This window comes from Capra hircus, chromosome 12 (genome assembly GCF_001704415.2).
Source record: "Capra hircus breed San Clemente chromosome 12, ASM170441v1, whole genome shotgun sequence".
NCBI lineage: Eukaryota > Metazoa > Chordata > Mammalia > Artiodactyla > Bovidae > Capra > Capra hircus.
Window position 1 is genome coordinate 66209350 of NC_030819.1, and position 26621 is coordinate 66235970.

A 26621-nucleotide genomic window follows, 5' to 3' on the forward strand; every position below is an offset into this window, starting at 1 on the left:
ACACAAAGGAGCCTGATTAATACTGCAAGGTTCCTTTCCATGTTCCCAGGCTCCCAAGGTGCCCATTAACATGACGTGACAAACATGGTTCTCATGTACAAGACAGAAGAGAGTCTTCGGAATCACTGCTAGAACTGATATCCACAAAGCTTGCAAAACCTTTGTCATCCACAGATCTGGTCTGCTGAGATTCTTTATCACTGCGAAAGCAAGCGATATCCTTAGACCAGGGGCTTTTTTGTTTCTTCGCTGTATGCACAGTAAGAAATACTGAGCAACCAAACAGGCCAAAACATATATAAATATGTTACAGAGTCATACTTAACACTTGCCCTTATCTTGTGCTTTTTTTTTTTTAAAACCATATAAGGATATATATTTGATTATATGCAACAATCTCAGTTTTTTCTTTTGCAAATTCTTTTCCATTATGGGTTTCCATAGGATATTGGATACAGTTTCCTGTGCTATACAGTGCGACCTCACTGTTTACCCATTCTATATATACCACTTTGCATCTGGTAATCCCAAACTCTCGATCCAACTTTCCTTTTAATTCAGCCTAGTCTATCCTAGCCCATGCTATTCCATTCCATTCCGAGAGAAATACTGGTTGTGATCCACTAAATTGATTGGAAAAACACTGCACGAGATCTTACATTGAGTAGGGCTTGCCTGGAATAAGACCCGTCTTCAGCACCTAGATGCTAACCCCGAACCCCGTCTGCCTGGTCCCCTGCAGGTCGTGTGTGAGCAATGTCACCTTTGAGATGGCTGCAGGACTGACAGAGAGTACACGTGGCCCTGCTATTACCTGGCTTGGAAGACTCAAGTCTATACCAGCAACTAGCAAGGACTTCTTTATTCAGTGGTGAGCATCACGGGGAAATGGGAGCAAGCACATCAAGCTAAGTCCAGAGCTACCTGAGTTAGGAAAAGTGGAAAGTCAGATTCTTCTTGCACTTGGGAGATTTTTGTATAGCTTCTCTCTTGTAGGTGGACTTTCAAGATGGTTTTTGGGGTCAGGCTTACTACCTTCTCTCTAAACATTTTTAAAAAGGAACATTAAACTCTTTCTGCCACAAGGCACTGAGGGGTACTGTACCTTTTTTTCTAGCCATTTTAATGTCTTCTCTTTGCTGTACTTGTAATATTTCTTCTTGTCTACTTCTGCATTAAATTAAAAGAAAAAAAAGACAGGGCAGTAGGTTAAGCAAAAAATAAACTCATAAGGCTATTTCATATACAAGGTAACAGTTTAAAAATTTCAAGGAATTCCCTGGTGGTCCAGTGATGAGGACTCCGTGCTTTCATTGTGAGGGCCCTGGTTCAATCCCCGGTTGGGAAAGTTAAGATTCCACAAGTTGCAAGGTGCAGCCAAAAAATAAGTAACACTTTATATTCTTAAAAAACTCAATTAATAACCCTGAGAGCATTCTTCAGACACTGGGGAAAAAAAAAAATTCCTAAACAGAACTGGGACACCTCAGGTTCTCACTCACATTAAATGAGTGAGAATTTAAGAAAATTATCAAATTATACAAATAGTTCTCATCACAAGGAGAAACTTTTTTCTCTTCATTGTATTTATATGAGATGGTGGATGTTAACTAAATCTACTGTGATAGTCATTTCAAAATATATGTAAATCAAACTATCATTCTGTACAATATAAACCTACACAGTGACATATGTCAATTATTTCTTAATAAAACTGAAAACAACTGTACTGATAAATCTGGAGGAAAGGTAACTTTTTAACTGAATATAATTGACATACAATATTGTATTGGTTTCAGGTATAGTGATTTGATATTTACACATACTCTGAAATGGTCACTACAGTAAATCTAGTTATTGTCTGAAAAGGTCATTTTAAAAACTCAGCAAATTAACACACTAAGCCATCTTCATTTTTCTGAATAATTTCAAGATCACCCCAATGTTTTCAATGAAAGATTTCTTTTCTAAAATAAAAATGGAAATCCCAAGAAAAAAAACTGAAGCTAAATGCAGGTGCCTAAGAAGTTCATTGCATACATTCAGGAAAAGAATTGTGTTAACTACTTAGAACTGTTCTGGTGGGACTGGTGGAGAAAGAAGAAAAGATTTATCTTCTAATGTATTACCAATATAGCCATAGCTATTTCAGGGGAATTTAGATTTACGATAGGCTCAATTTGGCCCTTTATGGGGATAAAAGTTTCATCTATAAATTATACTTCCTCTTCTCACAATCCAGCTAGCTTTATGTAATCTAACGGCTTAATGTCACGTGTAGCATATATATGGTATATGACATTAAGCCGTTATTTCCTCGGTAACACCTCGCTCACGGGGTTTCTTGCTTTCTGTGCCATCAGCAGGGGCAGCTCTTCCCTCCCGCCTCCACGCAGGAGTTAGCTTCAGGACCACTGGGATTCCTAAGGCCAGATGCAAGCTCGCCTTTTTCTTTCCTCTGTAATGACGCTTTCTCTTTCCTCTGTAATCATGGTGGGAAACGGAAACTGCTTACGCAGGGGTGGTTTTCTGCAGACAGTTAAACTGCTGGAGTTTCAGTGAGACGGTGTGTACGGGGAGGGGCTGGCCTCAGCCAGCTCTTGCTGTGTCCTCCCCATCTCAGCCTGTGGTCATCAACACTGCGGGCACTAACTAGGAGGCGGACAGAGTCAGGGCTGGCCCTCTGCACCCATGTCCGCAGGACGTGCCACTGGAATAATGAAAAGGAGGGGCTGCAAATGGCCTGCTGGGGAACCAAGGCAGGTGAGGCTAGACTCAGCCTCCCTGGAGCTGATGCAGTATTTCTTTACAAAAGGAGGGCCGCTTCTAAGAGCACACGGCCACCACTCAGAACACGTGTGCTGCTGACTCTCAGACCTTCCGACCGTTGCCTGCGACAATCTCCCTAGAGGCTCCCATCCAAGAATCCCACCTTGACTCTGCCGCTCGCTCGTCTCTTGCCTCTGCCTCCAAATTTCGTGAAAGGATGATCTACAACCTGCCACAGCTTTCCTTCCTCTTGCTCACTGTCTGAGCTCCTTGCAGCCCCCTTCCCTCTAGAATGCTGGTTCAGAAGAGGAGACCAGGCTCTGAGCGGTACTGCTGGGGCTCCTACACGCCCAGTCACCTATCAAATGAGGGGATGTACAACATCTGGCACATGGCAAGTCCTTCATGTTATTTAAGAAAAAATGAAATAGCTCATTAGTGATAATAACATCACATCTTCAAGCCTGTGCTAAGTTCTTCACATGTTTTCTCACTAAATGCTCAGAATGAATCTCAGGTGGAAACTACTATTTGTCTCCACCTTAAAAAACTAGGTTTGAAGTTAAAATAAACTGTCCAAAGTCACTGAGCTGGTAAACAGGAGCACTGGATTCCTTCTCAACCTGGATGGTGTCTGAGAAGCCATGGATTTGGTGTTCATTGTGACCTTATGGACTGCAGACTGCCAGGCTCCTCTGTCCATGGGATTCTCCAGGTAAGAATACTGGAGTGGGTTGCCATGCCCTCCTCCAGGGGATCTTCCCAACCTGGGGATCAAACCCATGTCTCTTACATCTCCTGCATTGGCAGGTAGGTTCTTTGCCACTAGAGTCACCTGGGAAGCCAGGATATCATTTTATCAGTGTGTTAAGAGGTCTTTATACATTTGGGATACACACACACATATATACACACATACACTATCAGATATTTGTCATGTAACTATTTTCTTTCAACTGTAGTTTGTCTTTTTTTTTCTTAATGGTATCTTTCAGAAAAGAGAAGATATTAATTTTACTGAAATGTAACCTACAATTTTTTTAATGGTTAGTGGCTTTTGTGTTCTATGAAATCTTTGCCTGTCCTCAAGGTCACAAAGGTTTTCTTCTATGGCTTTTTCTAGAAATTCAGTAGTTTTCATTTTTTGCATTTAAGTTATTAATCCATTTCAAGTTAATTTTTGTGTATGATTCTGAGGTAAGAGTCAATGTTTTCACATGGATATCCAATTTTTCCAGGTCATATGTTGAAAAGATTATCTTTTCTCCCATTGAATTGTCTTGACACCACTGAAAAAAACAACTGGCTTCATAAATGTCAGTCCATTTCTATTCTGTTTGGTTCCATGTAACTATCTCTTTATCCCTGTTCCAATGCCATACTTTCTTGTCTGTTGTAGTTTTACAGTAAGTCTTGAAATCAGGTTGTATAAGTTTTCCAACTTGTTCTTCTTTTTCAAAATTGTTTTGACTACTACAGATTCTCTGCACAGTTTTATAAATTCTAGAATCAGCTTATCAATTAAAAAAAAAAAACAAAAACAAAAAAACAACACAACAACCCTGAGAGGCATTGCATTAAATCTAGAGAAGATGGTCATCTTAACAATACTGAGTCTTCCAACTCATGAACATGGTATATCTCTCTATTTATTTAATTCTTTAATTTTTCTTTGCAATGTTTTACCGTTGTTCAGTGTACTGGTCTTGCATATATTATGCTACCTTTATCCCTACAACCTCATGATTTTTTAATATACAAATGGCATGCTTTTATTCCACTGTCCAATTGTTCACTGCTAATATACAGAAACAGAATTGATTTCTGTATATTGACCTTATATCCTGGGAACTTGTTTATTGGTTTCAGTGATTTTTATTTTTTTTGGTAAATTCTTTTGAGCTTTTTATATACATGACCCATATTGTTGATGCAAAAAGACAATTCACTATTACTTTCTAAGCTATATACCTTTAATTTTGTTCTTATCAAAACCGCTAGGATGTCCACCACATTGGTGAGTAAGACGGGAGAGGACTGACATCATTATCTTGTCCCAATCTTAGGGAAAAAGTGCGTTCAGTCTTTCACAGTGAAGTATGATATTAGCTTACGTTTATCATGGATGTCCTTTAAAAGAATGAGGAGGTTCCTTTCTATCTCTAATGTGCTGAGAATTTATATAATGACTGAATTTTGTTAAGGGTTTTTCCTACATCTGTTGAGATGATCATCCAGTTTTTCTTTTGTTATGCATAAATATGGTGAATCATACTGATTGATTTTCTAATGTTCAACCAACTCTGCACTCCTATGATAAACCTCACTTGGTTTTAACATACTGTCCTTTTTACACAGTTAATTTGCTATATTTTTAAAGTATTTTTCAGTCTATGATCATAAAGAATACTAAATTATAGTTTTCTTTTAGCCACTCTGATTTCATAAAATTAGTTGGGAAATATGCCTTTCTCATTTAATTTCTAAAATAATCTAGGTATCATTATTTCTTTTGAGTATTATTTTTTCCTTCAAGTGTCGTACAATTCACTTAATGAAGCCAGGTGGGGCTAGAGGTTTTTTTTTCCTAAGTGTTTAAACTGCAAATTTATTTTGAATTAAACATTCCCTGGACAAGATGATCACTAAGAAATATGCAACTTGAATACCCCAGAATGCTATACAAGGACGAAGTACATAAACTACCACTTAATTTTAAAATTTACCTATTTTGATAAGCAAAGTGGTTTAAAATATTCATGAAGGCCACAGATGATCCACGATTATGAAAATTACCACAGCATGTTCTGTCAGTTCAGTTCAGTTCAGTCATTCAGTCACGTCTGACTCTTTGGGACCCCGTGGACTGAAGCACGCCAGGCCTCCCTGTCCATCACCAACTCCCAGAGTTTACTCAAACTCATGTCCATCAAGTTAGTGATGCCATCCAACTATCTCATCCTCTGTCGTCCCCTTCTCCTCCTGCCTTCAATCTTTCCCAGCATCAAGGTCTTTTTCAATGAGTCAGTTCTTTGCATCAGGTGACCAAAGTATTGGAGCTTCAGCTTCAGCATCAGTCCCTTCAATGAGTATTCAGGACTGATTTCCTTTAGGATGGACTGGTGTATCTCCTTGCAGTCCAAGGGACTCTCAAGAGTCTTCTTCAACACCACAGTTCAAAAGCATCAATTCTTTGGCACTCAGCTTTCTTTATAGTCCAACACTCACATCCATACATGACTTCTGGAAAAACCATAGCTTTGACTAGACAGACACTTGTTGGCAAAGTAATGTCTCTGCTTTTTAATATGCTCTCTAGGTTGATCACAGCTTTCCTTCCAAGGAGCAAGGGTCTTTTAATTTCATGGCTGCAGTCACCATCTGCAGTGATTTTGGAGCCCAAGAAAATAAAGTCTGTCACTGTTTCCATTGTTTTCCCCATCTATTTGCCATGAAGTGATTGCACTGGATGCCATGATCTTAGTTTTCTGAGAAACTTTTTCACTCTCCTCTGTCACGTTCATCAAGAGGCTCTTTAGTTCTTTTTCAAGAATGGTGTCATCAGCATATCTGAGGTTATGGATATTTCTCCCAGCAATCTTGATTCCATCTTGTACTTTATCCAGCCAGGCATTTCACATGATGTACTCTGTATATAAGTTAAATAAGCAGGGTGACAATATGCAGCCTTGATGTACTCCTTTCCCGATTTTGAACCAGTCTGTGGTCCAGTTCTAACTGTTGCTTCTTGACCTGCATACTGATTTCTCAGGAGGCAGGTCAAGTGGTCTGGTATTCCCATCTCTTTCAGAATTTTCCACAGTTTATTCTGATCCACACGGTCAAAGGCTTTGGTGTAGTCAATAAAGCAGATGGTTTCCTGGAACTCTCTTGCTTTTTCGATGATTCAACGGATGTTGGCAATTTGATCTCTGGTTCCGCTGCCCTTTCTAAAACCAGCTTGAGCATCTGGAAGTTCACAGTTCACATACTGTTGAAGCTTGGCTTGGAGAATTCTGAGCATTACTTTGCTGGCACGTGAGATGAGTGCAATTGTGCAGTAGTTTGAGCATTCTTTGGCATTGCCTTTCTTTGGGATTGGAATGAAAACTGACCCATTCCAGCCCTGTGGCCACTGCTGAGTTTCCCATATTTGCTGGCATATTGAGTGCAGCACTTTCACAGTATCATCTTTTAGGATTTGAAATAGCTCAACTGGAATTCTATCACCTCCACTAGTTTTGTTTGTAGTGATGTTTCCTAAGGCTCACTTGACCTTGCATTCCAAGATGTCTGGCTCTAGGTGAGTGATCACACCATCATGGTTATCTAGGTCATGAAGATCTTTTTTGTATAGTTCTTCTGTGTATTCTTACAACCTCTTCTTATTATCTTCTCCTTCTATTCTATTGTATCCTAAACTTAACATTTGCAAGAGTTTGTGAGTTAGATAACACATACATATGCTGGAAAGGTTTCTTTCCCTAATGTGTCCGGTGCCTGTAAAACTGGTCTTGAACATCTGGAAAGACTGGGTTTACAAAATAAAGATGGAATAAAAAGGAGTCCACAATCAAATAACATGTTCAGCAATTGGGTAATCGGTTCTCAAACTTGAATTTCCCTGATGTATTGTTGAACAAACTGCCTGGAGCACATTTTCACATCTACTTTCTGAATGTTTTCCACAACTGAGAAACTCATATGGTCTCTTTTTTTTTCCTCTTGCCTCCTGGGAATAGAAACTTGGCAACGGTGCTTGGGCTATTTTAATCAGGTAAGTTTTCCTGGCTCTTCCTGTTAATCCTATCTGACAATGCAGAGCAGCTTTTGCTTGCAATATGAAACAGAGCATTACACTCAAGACGAAGTTCATAACCCTTTATTAGTCCTTTCCCCGTCAACTCTCCACTGAATGGGAGCTTTTTTGGCAAGAAACGTGTTGAGCCCCAGAGCTAGCAGAGACATATCATTTCCTTCACTAATAAAGTGAACAGTGCTAACTAAAGCCACCACCATTACCATTCAGGATACAAGCAACTGGGGCTGGGTTTATCCAGTGGGGAGAAGGCAAGGGGTGAAGGTTCTCATAAACCTAGCAGGCTTAAGTGTTAGTTGCTCAGTTCATGTCTGACTTTTTGCATCTCATGACTGTTGCTCACCATGCTCTTCTGTTGGCAGAATTCTCCAGGCAAGAATACTGGAGTAGATTGCTATTTCCTCCTCCAGGGGATCTTCCCAACTCAGGGACTGAACTCAGGTTTCCTGCATTTCAGGCAGATTCTTTACTATCTGAGCCACCGGGCAAGTTGGACACAACCGGGACACTAACACCTTCATTTTCAGACATTTTTATTATTGTCTGATTATCCTCATTCTCCTACTCAAACCACCTGACTATATATTAATCAATGGACCATCAAACAAGTGTGTACTGGTCATTTACTATATGTGAGCGTGCATGCTCAGTTGCTCAGTTGTGTCAGACTCTTTGTCATCCCATGGACTGCAGCCTGCCAAGCTCCTCTGTACATGGAATTCTCCAGGCAAGAACACTGGAATGAGTTGCCATGTTCTTCTCTAACAGATATGCCCAACCCAGGGATGGAACCCAGGTCTCCTGAACTACAGACAGATTCTTTACCATCTGAGCCACCTGGGAAGCAGTGTTCTTGCCTGGAGGATACCAGGGACGGGGGAGCCTGGTGGGCTGCTGTCTACGGGGTCGCACAGAGTCGGACACGACTGAAGCGACTTAGCAGCAGCAGCAGCAGTACTTAAACATGAGGAAAGAATTAAAAATCTCTAGTTAGAAGCCTTAATGATACTAACATTTACTGTGCACCGAGCACTCTCTGGGCACTGATTTACTTGTATTATTTCATTTAATTCCTGAAGTATCTCTTTGTGGCAGAAACTATTAATTGTAATACCTAAACAATGTTCATATGCCGGTCATCAGAGATCTCAACACTCTAAAGCTAAGAGAAGGAAAGCTTCACTTTATGACTTAGAACAATTCTGAAGGGGACTAATTATAATGCATAGTAGAGTATGAGGAGTGCTCTTAACCCTTCAAACCCTTCATCTGGCACATCGTGGATGCTGAAAAGTTTGAATGATTTACTCAAAACTATGTAGCAAATACATTTTTAATTTTTCTTGTAGGCCATCAGATCCTGCAATCAGATTACCAGGTTTTCCCTAAAGAAATTATTTCCCTGAGATTTAAAGCAAACATAACAAAATATTAAGAGTGGTTGATTATTGGGGTTGGGGACAAACAGTATTTGTAGTTTTTTACTCTGAGTTTTCCATTATTTTTAAATTTTTCAATAAAAAAATTGCTTCACCTGACCATGTATTTTCATTTTCAAAGCAGATATATCATCAACTTCTATACTGTGCATCCCTGCAAAACCCAGTTTTCACTTCCCTTACACTCTACTGCTGTTGCTCTAACTTGTCATTTGTCTCCATCAGAGTCAAAGCAAAGTAAGATGAAGGCCAGTATTTTACTTATGACTATCCCTAGAGCCTGGCTCTAGTGCTTAATATATGCGTCTTAGTAGGTTCTCAATAAACGTTTCCTGAATCAATAAAGGCAAAGATTTTATGCAAGTTTTACACATGGAAACCCAAGGCAAAAAGCAGTTGAGGGACTTAGGCAAAGTCACAGCCTCGTTCAAAGCCCGAGCCTCGTGAACCCTGGCCCTGCAGGACACAGGCCACCATATTTCACTGGTCCAAACCTCACAGACGGAACAAGCAGTGCAGTAGAGGAAGAATACTGACAAATGAAAGGGAATCTGAACCAGAACCCTTCCTATAACCCACACGAATAAGCATCACATTCCGCGGGCCTTCCAGCTGCTGTGCTCTCAGACAGACCAGCTAGCTTCCCCAGCAGCCATTAGCCTGACTTCACAGGCCACATGCTATACCTTTCTCCTCTGTCACGTGTCGAAGTAACTTCTCAAGTTCAGGAAGTTTCAGCAACAAGATGCAATCCGGGAACATGTCATCCATCACAACTTGATCCAGGGGCTGAAACTTTCCCTGAAAAGACTGTAAGTCAGTCAGGAGGCAAGCACTCCAGTCAACAGACTCATACATTATTTTTAAGGAAAGAGAGAAAAAGATACATAATTTCATAGCTGGAACTTTAAACTAAGTTCCAAGCCATCTGTTCCACCCAAGAACTCCCTCTATGGGGACAAGCTCCAGAACTGACTCTCAGCTCCCTTTAGAAAGCTCTTGAAAGCACTGGGGACCCATTGGCAAGTGGCAAGAAAGGCTTCAGTTTAAATATTCTCTTTTTCCTAGATAGTAAGAATAATCCACAGGCTTCCCAAGTCTCACTGGCTTCAGATTCCTAGCTTAGTCTTATTTTCTTCTGTGATCACCCGAAGTGTTAAATATTTAACTACTTTATTTTTATTTTATTTATTTATTGATTTTTTAAATTTTAAAATCTTTAATTCTTACATGCGTTCCCAAACATGAACCCCCCTCCCACCTCCCTCCCCATAATATCTCTCTGGGTCATCCCCATGCACCAGCTCCAAGCATGCTGTATCCTGCATCAGACATAGATACTTTAAAACAATGATTTACTTATATGTAATGAACTACGCAGTCATGACAGAATCATTTCATAATAAACTACTGTTTCATTCTCCTTTTCTTCACCATGTATACACAAAAAGGTTCTGAAATAAGAAGTTTGTTTGAACATAAAGTCAGTAACAGCTGGGAGAGCTAGACAGAAGAATTATTTTTTACTGATCGTAAGATAAATTGTATATTAAAAAAAAAAATAGGTCACCATTTCAAAAGTGAATGAAAGTGAAAGTGCTAGTCACTTAATTGTGTCTGACTCTTTGTGACCCCCATGACTGTCACCCACCGGGCTCCTCTGTCCACAGAATTCTCCAGGCAAGAGTATTAGAGTGGGTTGCCATTTCCGTCTCCAGGGGAATCTTCCTGACCCAGGGATCAAACCTGAATCTCTTGCACTGCAGGCAGTTTCTTTACCGTCTGAGCCACCAGGGAAGTCCCAAGTGAAAATGTTAGTTGCTCAGTGGTATTTTTCTTCATTAAATAGAGAAAGATCATATCTAAAATATAGGGGAGGAATATCTGAGTGCCTCATGGGCTATTTCAAGGGGCACTTAAAGTATTTGAGAAGAGACAAAACAGTTTACAATGAAAGCCAACCACCACCACGAGCTTCATTCTGCATCTGCCAACCTGAGCCAGTCACAGCACCCCCAGAGCCTCCCAGAGGGCCAAGGTGAGGATTAATTCACCAGTCAAGTCAGGTTCTTAATGGGAAACAGGGGAACAGTCGCCCTAAATGGGGGGAAGGCCTTTAAAGGTGCATCAGCTCAGGTACTGAGGCTGGTCGGTGGCTTCCTCCTTGCTGGTATACCCTAGAAAACACCAGGAGTGGAAGGCCCCTGGAGTTGCCATCTTCTTCCCTGAACACTTCCAGGGCCTTCCTGGGGGTGACTAGAACCATTTCTGGTCCTCAGATATACATGGCTTAGTAGCCTCACTGCTCTCATGCCCTAATTATACTGGTTATCACAGCAGCTTCCAGATAAGGGGAAACATGATTAAACTAAGGAACAAAACTTCACTAAACCACACTAGAAAACAGAGTAAAGATTCAGGACAGGGGGAGAATATGAGAAAACAAGGTACATGAGGAGAAAGCACAATTTCAAAATTAAGTCAGTTTCATTACTCAGTGTTTATCGCAAATTAAATTGATATAAATACAAAACAGGAGTTTTGGAAAATGGGCCTAAGTACTCAATGAGAACCCATCAGCTCTTAAACTATTGGGAAACATGTTGAGTGCAAAAATAAGATGTGGCTAAGTGTTTAAATAACACTATTCCTCGATGTTGTTATTTCGAAGGTTTTCAAGCTGTGGTTGGTGGTCCCTGGGAGGCCCCAGTACCCTTGCAGGGGGTCCACAAACTTCAAACTACTTTCATAATAATGCTATCGTGCTGTCTGCGCTTTCACTGTGCTGACCTTTGCACTGACGACTCCAGTGCAAAGGTGGGGAAAACTGCTGGCTTTTCAGCACCAGTCACGATGGTGCCGGCGAACTGCCCAGTGGTCACTGTGTTCTTCACTGAATGGACAAGCAGTTATAAAAATGTCAGTTTACTTAAGGATTTCCTGGACCAAGCAGCAAAACAATTACTTTTATTTAAATCTTGACCCTGAGTGCAAGTCGGTTCAATGTTCTGTGTGATGAAAGTGAAGCGTGGCTAAAGCACTTCTGCTGTCGCTGAGGCTCAAGGAAATGCATTGTGTAACTATCTGAGTTGTGAGCAGAACTAGCTGCCCTTTACTCGGATTTTCACCTGAAAACATCACTATGGACTATGGTTATTCAGACTTGAGTATTTGACAGAACATCAATGCAGTGAATCTGTCACTTAAAGGGAAAGACTGACAGTATTGTAGCCAATGAAAAAATTTGAACTTTAAACAAAAATTAGAATTGCAGAAAATTTGTATCTGTCACTATGACATGCTTCCCAGCATTCAAAGAGTTTTCTAAAGAGATCACTCAGTTCAGTTCAGTTCAGTTGCTCAGTCGTGCCCGACTCTTTGTGGCCCCATGGACTGGAGGACACCAGGCATCCCTGTCCATCACCAGCTCCTGGAGCTCACTCAAACTCATGTCCATCGAGTTGGTGTTGCCATCCAACCATCTCATCCTGTCATCCCCTTCTCCTCCTGCCTTCAATCTTTCCCAGCATCAGGGTCTTTTCCAATGAGTCAGTTCTTCGTATCAGGTGGCCAAAGGATTGGAGCTTCAGCTTCAACATCAGTCCTTCCAATGAATATTCAGGACTGATTTAATTTAGGATTGACTGGTTGGATCTCCTTGCCGTCCAAGGGACTTTCAAGAGTCTTCTCCAACACCACAGTTCAAATGCATCAATTCTTCAGCGCTATGCTTTCTTTATAGCCCAACTCTCACATCCACACATGACTACTGGAAAAACCATAGCTTTGACTAGATGGACCTTTGTCAGCAAAGTAATGTCTCTGCTTTTTAATACACCGTCTAGGTTGGTCAAAGCTTTTTTTCTAAGGAGCAAGCATCTTTTAATTTCATGGCTGCAGTCACCATCTGCAGTGATTTTGGAGCCCAAAAAAATAGTCTGTCACTGTTTCCACTGTTTCCCCACCTATTTGCCATGAAGTGATGGGAACAGTTGCCATGGTCTTAGTTTTTTGAATGTTGAGTTGTAAGCCAGTTTTTTCACTCTCCTCTTTCACTTTCATCAGGAGGCTCTTCCGTTCCTCCAGTAATATTAAATTAACAAAGGTGTGTATGTGTGCATGCGTGCTTGTGTTCTGTGGACATTTGGAAGACCTGAAAAATTCAGTGAGACAATATTTTCCAAATGGGCTTATGATTTTTATTTTCAAAATAAATAAATAAATAAGACTATTTTTAAATTTCTCAGTCTTAATTTCTGATGTAGTCAATGAAACTGTATTGTTAGTCACTCAGTTGTGTCTGACTCTTTGTGACCCCATAAACTATAGCCCACCAGAGTGCTCTGTCCATGGAATTCTCCAGGCAAGAATACTGTAGCGGGTTGCTAATCCTTTTCCAGGGGGTCTTCCTGACCCAGGGATTGAACCTGGGTCTCCAGCACTGCGGGTGGATTCTTTACCATCTGAGGCCCCTGAGAAGCCCAATGTAGTCAATATTGATAGATAAAACACACAGGAACAAAAAGCTCTTTGGGATCCTTAATAATTGTTAAGTGTAACGGTATCCTAGGACCAAAGTATTTCACAACCTCTGTTTGGAACTATTACTATTAATAAACTCTGTCTTTATATTACAAAGGTAAATTTTACTGTCTGGGATTCCTTAAGTCTCGGCTACAGCTTCCCCATTAATGAGCTTTTTGCTGGACACACACTCCAGTGTTCCTATTTCACAGTCTCTCACAAAGAAGAAAATGAAAGACAATAAATCTACTTTCTGCGCTTAAGGATTGAGGTCTTAACATCTGCACTGTATTTCAAAACGAATGAGGTTTTCATTGTTAGGCTTTGTCAAACAAGGAAGGGAGGAAACACAGAGGGGTAGGCGGTTCTCAGAAGTCTCTGGTGAACCAGTCCAGAGGTCATGGTGCAGTGTCTCAGGCCTGCCGACCAGTGCTCCAATCCACACTGGCACACACGATGCAGGTGTATAACACCAACCAAGTTACATCTCAACTGTGGGGGATCTACACTGGGACCACTGTAAGGACAGAGAGGAAGTTAAACAAGAAAAAAAGCTATTCTATTTCCCCATTGTCAATATCTCAACCTGGGAAACTCACCTCTTTATCGGCCTTTATAAGGTAGTGGAGAAGCAGAAACAGAGGGTCCACAGGTGTGGCAAAGTGAAGAAGACCGCCTATAGATTAAAAAGAGAATTCAATGTTCTGGAAAGACAATTGAGTCATTTCATCTTAATCCTAATGTGGAAACCATCCACTGAAAAATATATGTGAAATCCCAAATTCAGAAGCTCCCCCTATTCAGGCCCAAGAATCTCTCAAGGGCAGGATGTGGTCCCTGAGGTTCTACTCCAAAGAGCTTCAAATCCTGGTGCAGAGAGGGGAGCCAAGACGCTCAACTGGGTCTTCAACTTTCCATTTCTTCTTCAGAAATCATTTTTAACAGAGGCTCTCCTCTCCCCACCTCCCATTCCTCCCTCACCCCCCCGCCCCCGCCGCCAAAATAGCAGGGTTGGCGGGAGAGAGGACAGAATGTGAACCAGGCAGGTATTAGGAAACCACTGTAAGTCCATCTACAGAGCTGCAGTAAAATGTAACTCCCTGTGCTTTTGAGGATGAAGCCATGGGAAAGTGGTATTATTCCCTCTGTACATGGCTCCTTCTATATGTTCTGGGCTCATGGTCAATGACTCAAAGCTCAGAGGTTGTTACCCACCCCAGATCCTGACCATCCCCCAAAGAAAAAATGCAGGTGGGTAGGTATCTAACAAGACTGAGCATAGGAAACTGGGATCTCTGCAGTCAGATGAGTGATGCTCACCAGGCTGAAAGGAAAATAGGCAAATCAAACCAACTAGGCCTCCTGGACCTTACTTTTCTTTAGTCTATCACATCCCCTCCAAACATCCCAGAATCCTTCCATGGAAGTGACACAGAAGAGCAATAAGCAATTCATTTATCTCCATACTTACCAATTTGGTTTCAGGAAACAGGTACTGATTTTTATTCTCTAACACTGCAACCCAACTATACAGCCAAGAAATTCTAACCCTAAGTTATATATGTGAATACATTTCATAGTATGTTTAAGAAAAAATTAAGGGCATAATTTTATATGATGACCCTAGTTAATGATTTTTTTTTAAAGTAGAAGGAAGTTTATGAAAACAATCTATCAGAAACTCTAAGCCCAGTTTATATGAGACATCTACTATATTCAGAAATTAGAAACAGGTTTCTCAATATCCTAGTGGCCATTCTTAAAAACAGCTCCTTCTTCAAGGTTACGTTTAAAAAGAAGACTATGAAAAAAAAAAACAGGCACCTTTGCTGAGAACCAAAAACTAAAAAAAAAAAAAAAAAAAAAAAAAGTCTATTAAAAAAAAAGGCAGGTACCAACTCAGACAGTTCAGAAGAGCTGGTCACTGCCTCTGAATGTTTTCCAGTTTCATCTGGATATTACTGTGTCTATGCAGCTAAACCCAAAGGCAAGTATACTACACTAGAAGTTGGAACTCTTATGTACTAGCAAATGAAAAATAAAAGGGAACAATAAAAAGGAAAGTATACTTGGCACCTACCACAGTCTACCATTGCCTTTTGGCAACTGAAAACCACTTCAAATGTTCTCATGCACACAGGTATATGAAATACACTGCCAGCAATAAACCCTTCTTCTGGATGCCTTACAAGAAAGGTCAAGAGGCCTTTCAACCTTAGCGCTAGGTGGCGGCTTTGACACTCGACAGAAGGCAGGGGCTTAGGAAGCAACAGAAACAAGACAAAGGAACAGCGGGACGGAGATGGCCTCAACCACCCCAGGATGCACTCCCCCTCCCCACCCAAGCAACAGAAAAAATGAGACAGCGGGAACTGAGATGGCCTCAATCACCCCAGGATACCCCTCCACCCCACCCCCGGCACCTCAGAACTGGCAGGGCTACATTTGGTATCCTGTCTCCTTCAGAGTCCACAATGACCCAAAACAAAGGAAAATGGAGAGAAACTGGGTGTTGGGTGTGTGTGTTGGGGTATAGGGTGAAAGTGAGAGTCATTCAGTCTTGCCTGACTCTTTGTGACCTCCTGGACTATACAGTCCATGGAATTCTCCAGGCCAGAATACTGAAATGGGTAGCCTTTCCTTTCTCCTGGGATCTTCCCAAACCAGGGACTGAACCCAGGTCTCCCACATTGCAGGTGGATTCTTCACCAGCTGAGCCACAAGGGAAGCCCAGAGGATAGGGAAGGTGGGGGCTTGCAATGGTAATTTATATGACAAAGCATTCAAAAATATCTTTGTTCTATTCTATTCTACTTTATTGATAGAAGCTATAGCAGTATCCATTTACAATGGAAACAAGATGTTAAAAAATTTGAAGACTCGCAAAAGGGGCTAAAAGAAGAGCAAAGAGTTTTAGTCAACACAGTGTGTACTCCATAGTACAAAAGTCATCTTACTTCTGACTCAGGGTGCGACAGTGTTTTAGGAGAAAAAGAATCAGAGTTGTTATTAATAGTTAAAAATTTCCTGACACCTAAGACACAAAGTTGTTGATCTAAACTTGTTCAAACCATCTTTCCTTTCTCCTTGATTAAACCCTACTCTGATGCCAGCAACAACAACAAAAAACAATTATGGACTAGACTCCGAGCCAGGCAGACTGTCTCAAGACTTCATGCGTGAAGGATGGCAATGTCAGCGTATGTGTTTAGTTAATGGAAATATATACACTAGTCACTTACCTGATTGAACTGATTCATTTATAAACCAAGAATGGTTTTTTTCCTTGAAAACTTTTATTTCAAACAGCTGCGGTAGACACATGTTGATCAAGTAAATGGCTCCTTCCCCTGTTAAGACAAATCTGTTTTTCATTTGTAAGTTTTCACACACATACACACACACTCAAAAGACTAATAGTTCTGAGAAATGTTCCTAATATGAACATAAACATACATACACAGTCTATACAAAGTTACTCCAAGGAAAGCTTGTAGCTATTACACACAAATGCTTGTTTCCCAACTCTGTAATCCTCACTGAACTTAGACCAATAAATACAAAAGGGCGAATCATTTATCTTAACTGCTCCAAAGCCTCTCATTGAGTCCTCCATCACTCCTAAGCCACTCAAACCCAAATGGCTCAGTCAGATTAACTGAGTTGGCCTGTCAGGGGGTTGCAGCCTCCCACACCGAGGGACAAGACGGGGGTCCGCACACCCTAGAGGGGAGGCCCCCGGGAGGAAGGCCAGGGCCCACAACAGCAGCACACTTTCAGCCGTGAGGAGTCAGGAGAGCCATGCCCAACTAGATGAAAATCTCCCTTTCCTCAGAGTTCCTAAAAAAAGGACCAGCAGAAGGGGTCAGGACTGCACTCATCTGCGTGAATCCCTTCAATGCAGGAATTTCCTTCCAAACAGCAGAGTCGGGGCCCTGAATTAGAATCTATCTCAACTACATCTGGGCGTGTGCCCTTGGGGAAGCGCTACCACCCTTTCTGTACCTGTTTCCACGCCTGTAACGTGGGAGCAATACTGAGCTGCCTCACCAGAGATTGTTTAAGGATTAAAAAGAGAATATGGACGCGTAAAGCTCCTAGCACAGCACATTAGTTAGTGCTCAGCAAAGGTTAGCCTTTATCTTTCATAGTCAGTACAGCAGTGTTGTCCATGGACATTTAGAATTTTCCAGGAAGCCTGGCTTTTATTTGTATTTTACCTTTGTTAAATGCTTTACTGGTTATCTAAGATTTCTCTTGCAAAAACACTTCACACCTCATCTTACATTTATGCATACTAAGGAATTCCAAATAATGTAGCTGACTGATTACATCCAATTTCGTTATGAGGAAAAGGAAACTGGAATGAATTTCTGCCTCTCTTGCTACTTCTATTTACGTGTCCTTCCAACAACAGTGACAACGAGGCACCGCCCGCTGATGCCTCTTGCTGTCACTATTCAGTATGACAGTCCCCAGGAGGATGACCTAGTCTGCTAAATATCAGACAGCTATTTAAAACCTTGTAAAATTAAGAAGAACCTTATAAATCTCGTAAAATAAACTGATGGAAAAACAATTTCACAAAGATAAATAATGTCATCAATATCACCATATATTTAGTATATTTTAATACTTTTGCCAGAAAATGATAAGACAAAGGAAAATACACTGAGTGTAGAGTTAAAATTATTCCTGATTAAAATGTGTATTTCCTCAAAATACAATGTTTTTTAATGCAAAAAAAAAAATCACCCTTGACAGGAAATATATATATATATATATATATACACTACTTTTTGGTCTGAACAAAATAAGGGAAGTACAGCTAAAAATGAAAGTATTCAAAACCTTGGCATGTCCAGTAAAAGCCTCCCCTGCCCCTTTTTTAAACTCGGGTTATTTATTTTACTTTATAACATGAGTATAAATGGAATCTTATATTGGATAACTACTTTAAGAAAAGCTGGCTTTAAAAGGCCAAGGAAAACTCATCTGTTTTCAGAGGGAAATCAAACATGCTATGCTTTTTTGTTTTGCCAGCATTTCTGATGAATAAACAGTTCTATGGATTAAAATTATGAAGAAATTTAAAAAAACGTTCAGGTCAAGTGAATTATCTTAGAAGACTGGTTATGTCATTAGCTCGCTTTTGTCATCACGTAATATTGTTTTACCTTTAAAAGCTAGACGGGGAGAAAAAACATGAGAAGACAAATAAATGTACACACTTTTCAGCCACAACGTTTTAAAAATGTTCAAGTTATCAGGGGAGAAGGGAGGAGAGGGGCACTTACCTGAACATGGGTTAGCCAGTTTTACAAACATAAGCCCACTTTTCATCTTCTTTGAAGCATCCTTCAAATATTCTGGAAAGAAATATGTTGTAAAATTAGAAGACCGCTGCTTTGTTGCTCACTTCGCTCTTTTTCCTTCTTCTCTTTATATGATTTTTCTTTCTAAAAATCTTAGCTCTGTTCTACTGCTTATAAACTATGTGATGTTGTGCAAATTACCAATTTCTCTGAGAAGTGCAGTGGAATCTAAGGTAGTTTTAATTCACTTCTTGGAGAAGTGACGAGGAGCAGGACTCAGATGGCTGGCTTAAACCTTGGCTCAGCCACCTGACTGCTCTCTCACCTCAGGCAAGATTCCTCATGTCCTGTCTCAGGTGTCACATTTATAAAATGATGACGATGGACGGATACCTGCCTTTCAAAGGATTAAATGAGCTAATCTGTTGAAAGTTCTTAATGTACTCAGACAAACAGAAACCCATAATAAATGATAGCTTTTATTACTTTAATTATTTTATTGTTACTATTATTATGAAATAGAACATTTAAAAGATAAATATTTCCTATAAATTTATGTTTTTTGCCCGTAATTATGATTACCTAACTCACGTTCTCTGTCCATATTTTTAGTAGGACATTTATATTTACTACCTTATTATGAGTCTTTATACAGTAAGGACATAAACTCATTTTTTAGTGATTTTTTTAGGGGGCAGGGGAAGGGGCTGTGTGGTGTGGCTTGCAAGATCTGTTCCCTGACCAGGGACTTCACCTGGGCCAGAGCAGCAAAAGTCTCCAATCCTAGCCAGCAGGCCATCAGGGAGCTCCCTGTTTTTAATGATTATTTTGCCACTTAGGAGATAAACCAATCTTTGCGTAATCTCATCAATATTTTCCTTCATGGTTATCCCTTTTGTGTCATACTTAGAAAGTCCTTCTCTTCCTCAAGACTATCTGAATTGCCCTTATTTTCTTCTAATGCTTTTAAATTATATTTAACCTATTTGGAATACATCCCCTATAAAATAAGAGGAGGAGATTTCCAATTTTCACTTTTGCAGTGAGTTGTCCACTTGTTTCCACATCATCTACTGAGTGCACACGTGCTAAGTCGCTTCAGTCGTGTCTGACTCTTTGGGACCCTCATGGACTGTAGCCCACCAGGGCTCCTCTTCCATGGGATTTTCCAGGTAAGAATACAAGAGTCCAGAGTAGGTGGCCATGCCCTCCTCCACATCCACTGAATAACCTAAGTTAAATGTTTAAGACACATTTATAAGTCTGTTTGTGGACACTGTACTTTGACCCACGAGTCTGTGGCTGTATTAGCATTAGTATTTCAATACCTTAATTACTACAGCTTTAAAAGACATTTTAACATCTGTTGAGCTAAATCCTCTCATTGCTTTCTCTACAATATTTTAAAGTTTAAATCACTTAGATTAAAACATAAAAACCATGACAATTTTATTTATAGCATTCTCACATATTTTCAGTGGCGTATTTAAACCCATTGAAAGAATCTCTCTCCACAAGACCCTGGACCAGGACCCTCTCTCCAGGGACCCTCCAAGGGACCCTGATTAACAAGGAAGCAATAACCTGCCAAAGAGTAAATCAGTTAGCTGCAGGGAAGGAGAGGGACTCACAGTCATGTTTACTTTCTACAGCCCCCTCTTTATTGCACTTCAGATCTTCATAAACTTAAACACAGCAAACATGTTTAGAAACTGGCTTATGCATAAATGGTCTAAATACAACATTTTTCTCAATAGTGACAAATATACAAACAACAACAACAAAAAAAAAAACTCCTGATTTTGAGACTTTTACTTGCAACCAAATAGAATAAAAGAAACCCAATTTAACGACCAAAAACAAAAATGAAAAGGAAAAAAATAGGCAAAACAACTATTTTCAATACACTGAGGATGAGGCGATACAGGAGAGTGATGTCTGAGAGATGAGAAACAAATGAGGGGAGCCCTGTCGCCCCAGCTTACTGCCATGAGAGAGCTCCCAGGCCACGGTGCAGAATGGGAGATCCCGGCTGAAGCCTGGCGGACTCCCTGAGCTGAAGAGATGGAGAGGAGAGTTCTCAGGGCACCACGGCTAGAATTCCCAAGTCAGCAAAGGAGCGAGCTACAAGCAGAGAAAACCCCGGAGACCTGTAAAGGGTACACAGCTCGAACATTCAGCAGAGTACTGCTCAGTGCGTGCACGGATCTGCCAAAGGGTGGGAGAAAAACCGGCCAAAGAGGTTAGAGGGAACAGCGCCCCAGATTCACACGGGGCCCTGCACTGGGCCTGTTCCCAGGCAGACTGGAAAACCTTATAATTCAGAAGACACTGGTCACAGCACTCAAAAGGGTCCCGCCTCGGTGGTAAGGGGCCAACGGCCCTTGACGAAATGCTGCCAGTCCCACCGAACGAATTCTAAAAGCAGGACCTAAGAGAACCAACTATTTCAAGTACCTCCACTGTGTCCCAGAACGAAGCTTGAGGTTATTTAAGGAATACAAACACATTCATCTGGCAAAAAGGTAAAAGTCACAATGTCTGGTGTCTAATCAAATATTACTAGGCATTCAAAGAAGCAAAAAAATGTGACCCACAATGAGAAAAGAAATAAAGAAATCAATTACTGAGAGGGGGTACTGACGTTAGATACAGATGTTAAACTGTAGAGATAAAAGAATTAAAAACAGTATTCCTCAGGTACTAAAAAACTAGAGACATAGAAGATTTTTTTTAAGACCCAAGTTGAGATGAAAAATATACCAGATGCAATTAATGGCATAAGGTTAATAAACTTGAAGACACAGCAACAGAAACTATCTAAAATGAAAACACAGAAAAAAATAAAAAAGAACTAAAAATAAAATATTAGCAAACTGTAAGACAAGTTCAAGCATCCTAATAATATATGTGCAATTGGAGCTCCTGAAAGAGAAGAGGGGAGAAACAAGAAACTTGGAGAAAGTACGGCAGAATATTTTTGAATTTGATGAAAACTATAAACCTAAACATTCAAGAAGTTCAATAAACCCAAAGCACAAGAAACGGGAATAAAACTATGCATGAGAATCAACAGTTCAAAACCAGTACTAAAGAAAACATCTTAAAAGCAGAGAGAAAACAATGACACTATGTACTGAAACACGAAGTTTAAAATGAGCAAATTTCTTATTGGAAACAATGTAAAGCAGAAGATAACGGAGAAATGTCTTTAAAATACTAAAAGAACACATGATGAAATCACAGAAAATACCCTTGAAAAGTGGAGGTGGTCAACAGATTCTTTCAGACATACAAAGGCTGGAAAAAATAATCATCAACGGACCCACACAACAAGGAATGCTAAGGGAAGTTCTGCTAGAAGGAACAGGAAACCCCAGGAAAACAGGAATCTAAACAAAGGAATGAGAAACACTGGTAATGGTGACTGCAGAGGTAAATAACTTTTTTTATTATTTAAACCTCTTTAAAGATCACTGGCTCAACAAAAATAACAATTTCGTGCAGCAGGGTTTATAATCTATGCATAAATGAAATATACGACAATAATAGCATAAAGACCAGGACGGGAGAAATGAAAACACACCATTGAATGTTTTTTTGTACTATATGTGGGGTGGTGTTACATCACTTGAAGGTAGATGTAATCATTTAAATATGTGGACAGTAAACCCAAAGGCGCCAGTAAAAACTACAAAACAAAACAAAAATGGTATCACTAAAAAGACAACAATGGAGATGAAACAGAATCATAAAAAGCACTGAATTCAAAAGAAGGCAGAAAGGGAGTTAAAGCAGTACAAAGAACAGATGAAACAAATGAAAACAAATAGCAAAATAAAAGACTCAAACCTAACCACATCGGTAATCACATTCAAGGTAAACGGAGCGAACATTCCATTGAAAGGGCAGAAATTGTCAGACCAGGTAAACAAGTAAGATAAAATTATATGCTCCCTGTAAGAAACATATTTTATATATAAAGACACATGTTGATTAAAAGGAGGAAGAATGAGTGTGGTTATCATGCTAAACTAATTAAAGAAGAGATGCAATGGCTCTGTTAATAACGGACGAAAGATATGGCCAGGGATAAAGAAGGCTATTTCATAATGATGGATCAGGAGGATACCCTAGATGTTTCCAGTTACACACACAGAGAGCTTTAAGACACACAGAGCAAAATCTGATAGAACCGTCTGCCCTACCTCTAATCCTGGGCAACCGCTAATCCGTTCTCCATCTCGAAAATGCTGTCATTTTGAGAATGCTATGTAAACGGAACCATACAGACTCAATTTTAAGAAATCTTTTAAGGCTTTCTTTTCTGCAGCTTACAAAAACATAAAGGATAAGGGTTAGCACTGTTAACGACGATTCCAGGAGACTGCAGCCGGTTGTGGTCTCCTCTCCTTCCCCCTCCTGCCTGCTGTTTCTCACTTCCCCAGAGTCACATTTCTTCATTCTGTCTTAAGGCAGAGAAAAGGTGACCTCTCTTTTTCAGCAAGACAGACTTTATTTTATGTTGGTATGACAGTAAACATTTCAGCTTGAATGTGGCAGATTATTATTGATTCTTGTTTCTTTCTGTTTTTCAGTTGAAAACTGTGCTTCTAGTGATGCCTGCCAGTTCCCACCCTTCCCTTCCCCTCCCAGAGCTTAAAATAATCAAACTTTACAAATATCCAAAATCTTAAAAAGATATTTGTAATAACCATTCAAGGGAAGCAGTGTTTCTATTTTTCCCAGGAAGAGCAGTAAGTCCAGAGGATTAGCTATAGCCTAACATGTCAGACTATAAGAACTCTGGAATTACTAAGTACAAATAAACTCTGACATTAATGTGTTCTGCTGCAAATGCCAGAGTGCTCTGAAATATGCTTTAACATATATTAATGTAGATAACAGTGAAATGTCTGTGTAATGGGGAAAAAAGTCCTCTTTTCTCATACAGAGCCAACAAAACAACTTGTTATTGGATGTAATCTTTCAACACAGAATTCCAAGTAAGATGCTATACTCTTTAACTAAAATACAGAATGCATTTCAAAATTCATCTCTCCTGTTCAATTTATTCATTTATTTGTTAATTACTGGTTAGTAAAAACAGACCCAGGTCCTGCCCATGAGGAGTGTTTGGATGTCCTATGGAAGAGACATATCTTAGAATCAGATAATCACACAAATGTAGACATCAAACGTAACAACTGCTGAGAAGAAGAAATCATGGACTATGAGATCTTGCGACAGGATATAATACAGATAAGGAGGTCTGGGAAGGAAGGCTTCCTGTGTGTAGCACTGGGTGAGCCCTTTGCTTTGATGCCTAAGAGTTCAAAGGAACTATATATTCACTTTACCAGTCAGACATTCCGTTGGCTTCTGGGCCAAACCCAGTGTACAGGCAGGTTTTGTTTGATATACACATTAAAAAAAAATTGAATTAGGTGCCAATATTTGGAAATCAGTTAATTTTACATCAGATATAGTCTCCCTAAATACTGAAAAAAAAATTATTAGGCTAAGATTTTGCCTTATACTATCAAAACACCTGGCAACAAAGATTTTGTTATATGGCAGCTACCACTGTCTAGTTTCCCTGCGTCCTCCAAGGCGTCTGTACACTCATCTCATGGCTGGATGCTTATCAAAAGCCACGTCTGCGCTCACTAAACTGCACTATTCTCATTTTCTAGGTACCTACAGCAAAGATCAGATGCTGACTAAATAACCATTTAGTAATAAATACTATCCTCTTATCGAAACCCACTCTATTACCAGTTTGACTATCCGAGGCACTGAGGATAGAGCCGTGAATAAAACAAACCCCTCTGAGAAAAACTGCATTTCAGACGCCCCTTCATCTTCCTGACTGCTACTTCTTCACCTGAGTCCCTCAAGCCTCTGCCCTGTGTCTCATAATCCAGTCCTACAGGGCAGGGAGTAGGACTCAGATCTGAGAGGCTCCGTGTCCAGAACTGCACTGTCAAACACAAGTAAAACGCATCCCACAAATATGAGTCACAAGTGACATTAAAAATTCTCTAGAAGCCACATTAAAAATACGTAAAATAGATTTTCAGTGATATATTTAACCCAATGTATCTAAAATATCTTTACTTCAATACATAAAAAATATGAAATATGTTAGCTGTGGGGATTTTTTATGGATGCCCTTTAACAGACCAAGAAAGTTTCCTATTCCTAATTTTTTGAGTGTTTGTAATCATGAAAAGAGTATTTTCTTGAATATTTTTCCTATGGCTACTGAGATGATTATGTGGTTTGGGGTCTTTTTTTTTTTCTGAAATAGTATATTACATTAAGTGATTTTGGTATGTTGAACCAACCTTATATTCGTAGGACAAATCCTACTTGGTCATGATGTATAACCCTTTTTACACACTCCTGGATTCGATTTGTTACTTTTTGAGAATTTTTGCATCTATGTTCATAAGGGATAGTCTGTAGTTTTCTCATGACATCTTTGTCTGGTTTTGGTATGAGGGTAATACTGGCCTCACAGAGTGAATTGAGAAGTAGTCTCTCTTTATTCGTCTTTGGAGAAAAGCTTGTAAAGAGTTGGTTTTAATTTCTTCAGTGTTGAGGTTTTACCAGTGAAGCACTCTGGGACTGGGGTTTTTTCTATGGAAGAGTTTTAATTTACTACTCTAATCTCTTTACCTGCTCTGTGTGTGTGTGTGTATGTAATGTCACTTTAGTCATGCACAACTTTTGGCGACCTTATGGACCATAGCCCACGAGGTTCCTCTGTCCATGGGATTCTCCAGGCAAGAACACAGGAGTGGGCTGCCATGCCCTCCTCCAGCGGATCTTCCCGACCCGGCGATTACGTCGTCTCTCTGCCGTGTCTGTACTGGCAGGTGGGTTCTCTACCAGTGGCGCCACCGGGAAGCGCCTTCACCTGCTCTGTGTGCTCAGCCGCTCAGTTGTGTCGGACTCTTTGTGACCCCCGTGGACTGTGGCCCGACAGGCTCCTCTGTCCATGGGATTCTCCAGGCAAGGACAGTGGAGTGGGGTGCCATTTCTTATTCCAGGGGGTCTTCCCGACTCAGGGACCGAGCCCACGTCACTTGCATCTTCTGCGCTGGCAGGTGATTCTCTACCACTAGCACCGCCTGGGAAGCCTTTATCTGCTACGGGTCTGTTCAAATCGTCTATTTCTTCTTGAGTCCGCTTTTGTAGTTTATGCTTTTCTGGGAATTTACCTATTTCACCTAAATTATCCACTTTGTTGGTTGTTCACAGTATTCCCTTACGTTCCTGTTTTAATTTCTATAAGATCAGTAATGGTGCACTGTCTTTCATTCCTGATTTTACTGATAAACAGCAATTTTAATTTTCTGTTTCTTGGTCAGTCTAGCTAAAGATTTGCAAAATTTTGCTGGTCTTTTCAAAAGGGCCACTTTTGTTTTCATTGATTTTTTTTCTTTTCTGTGTTGTTTTTCTCTAATCTTTATTTCTTCTCCTCTATTACTTTGGCTACCTGACGTGAAGAGCTGACTCATTTGAAAAGACTTTGATGCTGGGAAAGATTGAGGGCAGGAGGAGAAGGGGATGATGGAGGATGAGATGGTTGGATGGCATCACCGACTCAATGGACATGGGTTTGAGCGGACTCCGGGAGTTGGTGATGGACTGGGAGGCCTGGCGTGCTGTGGTTCATAGGGTCGCAAAGAGCTGGACATGACTGAGCGACTGAACTGAACTGAATGCTTGGGTGTCAGTTTGTTC

The 26621-nt window shown here is 40.3% G+C and overlaps 1 protein-coding gene across 5 annotated transcripts in view; it reads right to left on the bottom strand.

The window, feature by feature from the left end:
- RNASEH2B (ribonuclease H2 subunit B) overlaps positions 1 to 26621 on the bottom strand; it is a 76000-nt gene that overhangs the window by 33257 nt on the left and 16122 nt on the right. For 3 of the 5 annotated variants that reach the window (XR_001918910.1, XM_018056281.1, XM_018056279.1), the window contains exons 2-6: positions 18849 to 18920; positions 16794 to 16901; positions 14151 to 14227; positions 9714 to 9837; positions 1106 to 1170 (exon numbers count right to left, since the gene is read on the bottom strand). Coding sequence is in view for 4 of the 5 variants with exons in the window: in XM_018056281.1 (XP_017911770.1) it covers positions 1106 to 1170; positions 9714 to 9837; positions 14151 to 14227; positions 16794 to 16901; positions 18849 to 18920 (446 nt within the window). In the remaining variant the exon portion in view is untranslated. 5 annotated transcript variants of the gene reach the window in all.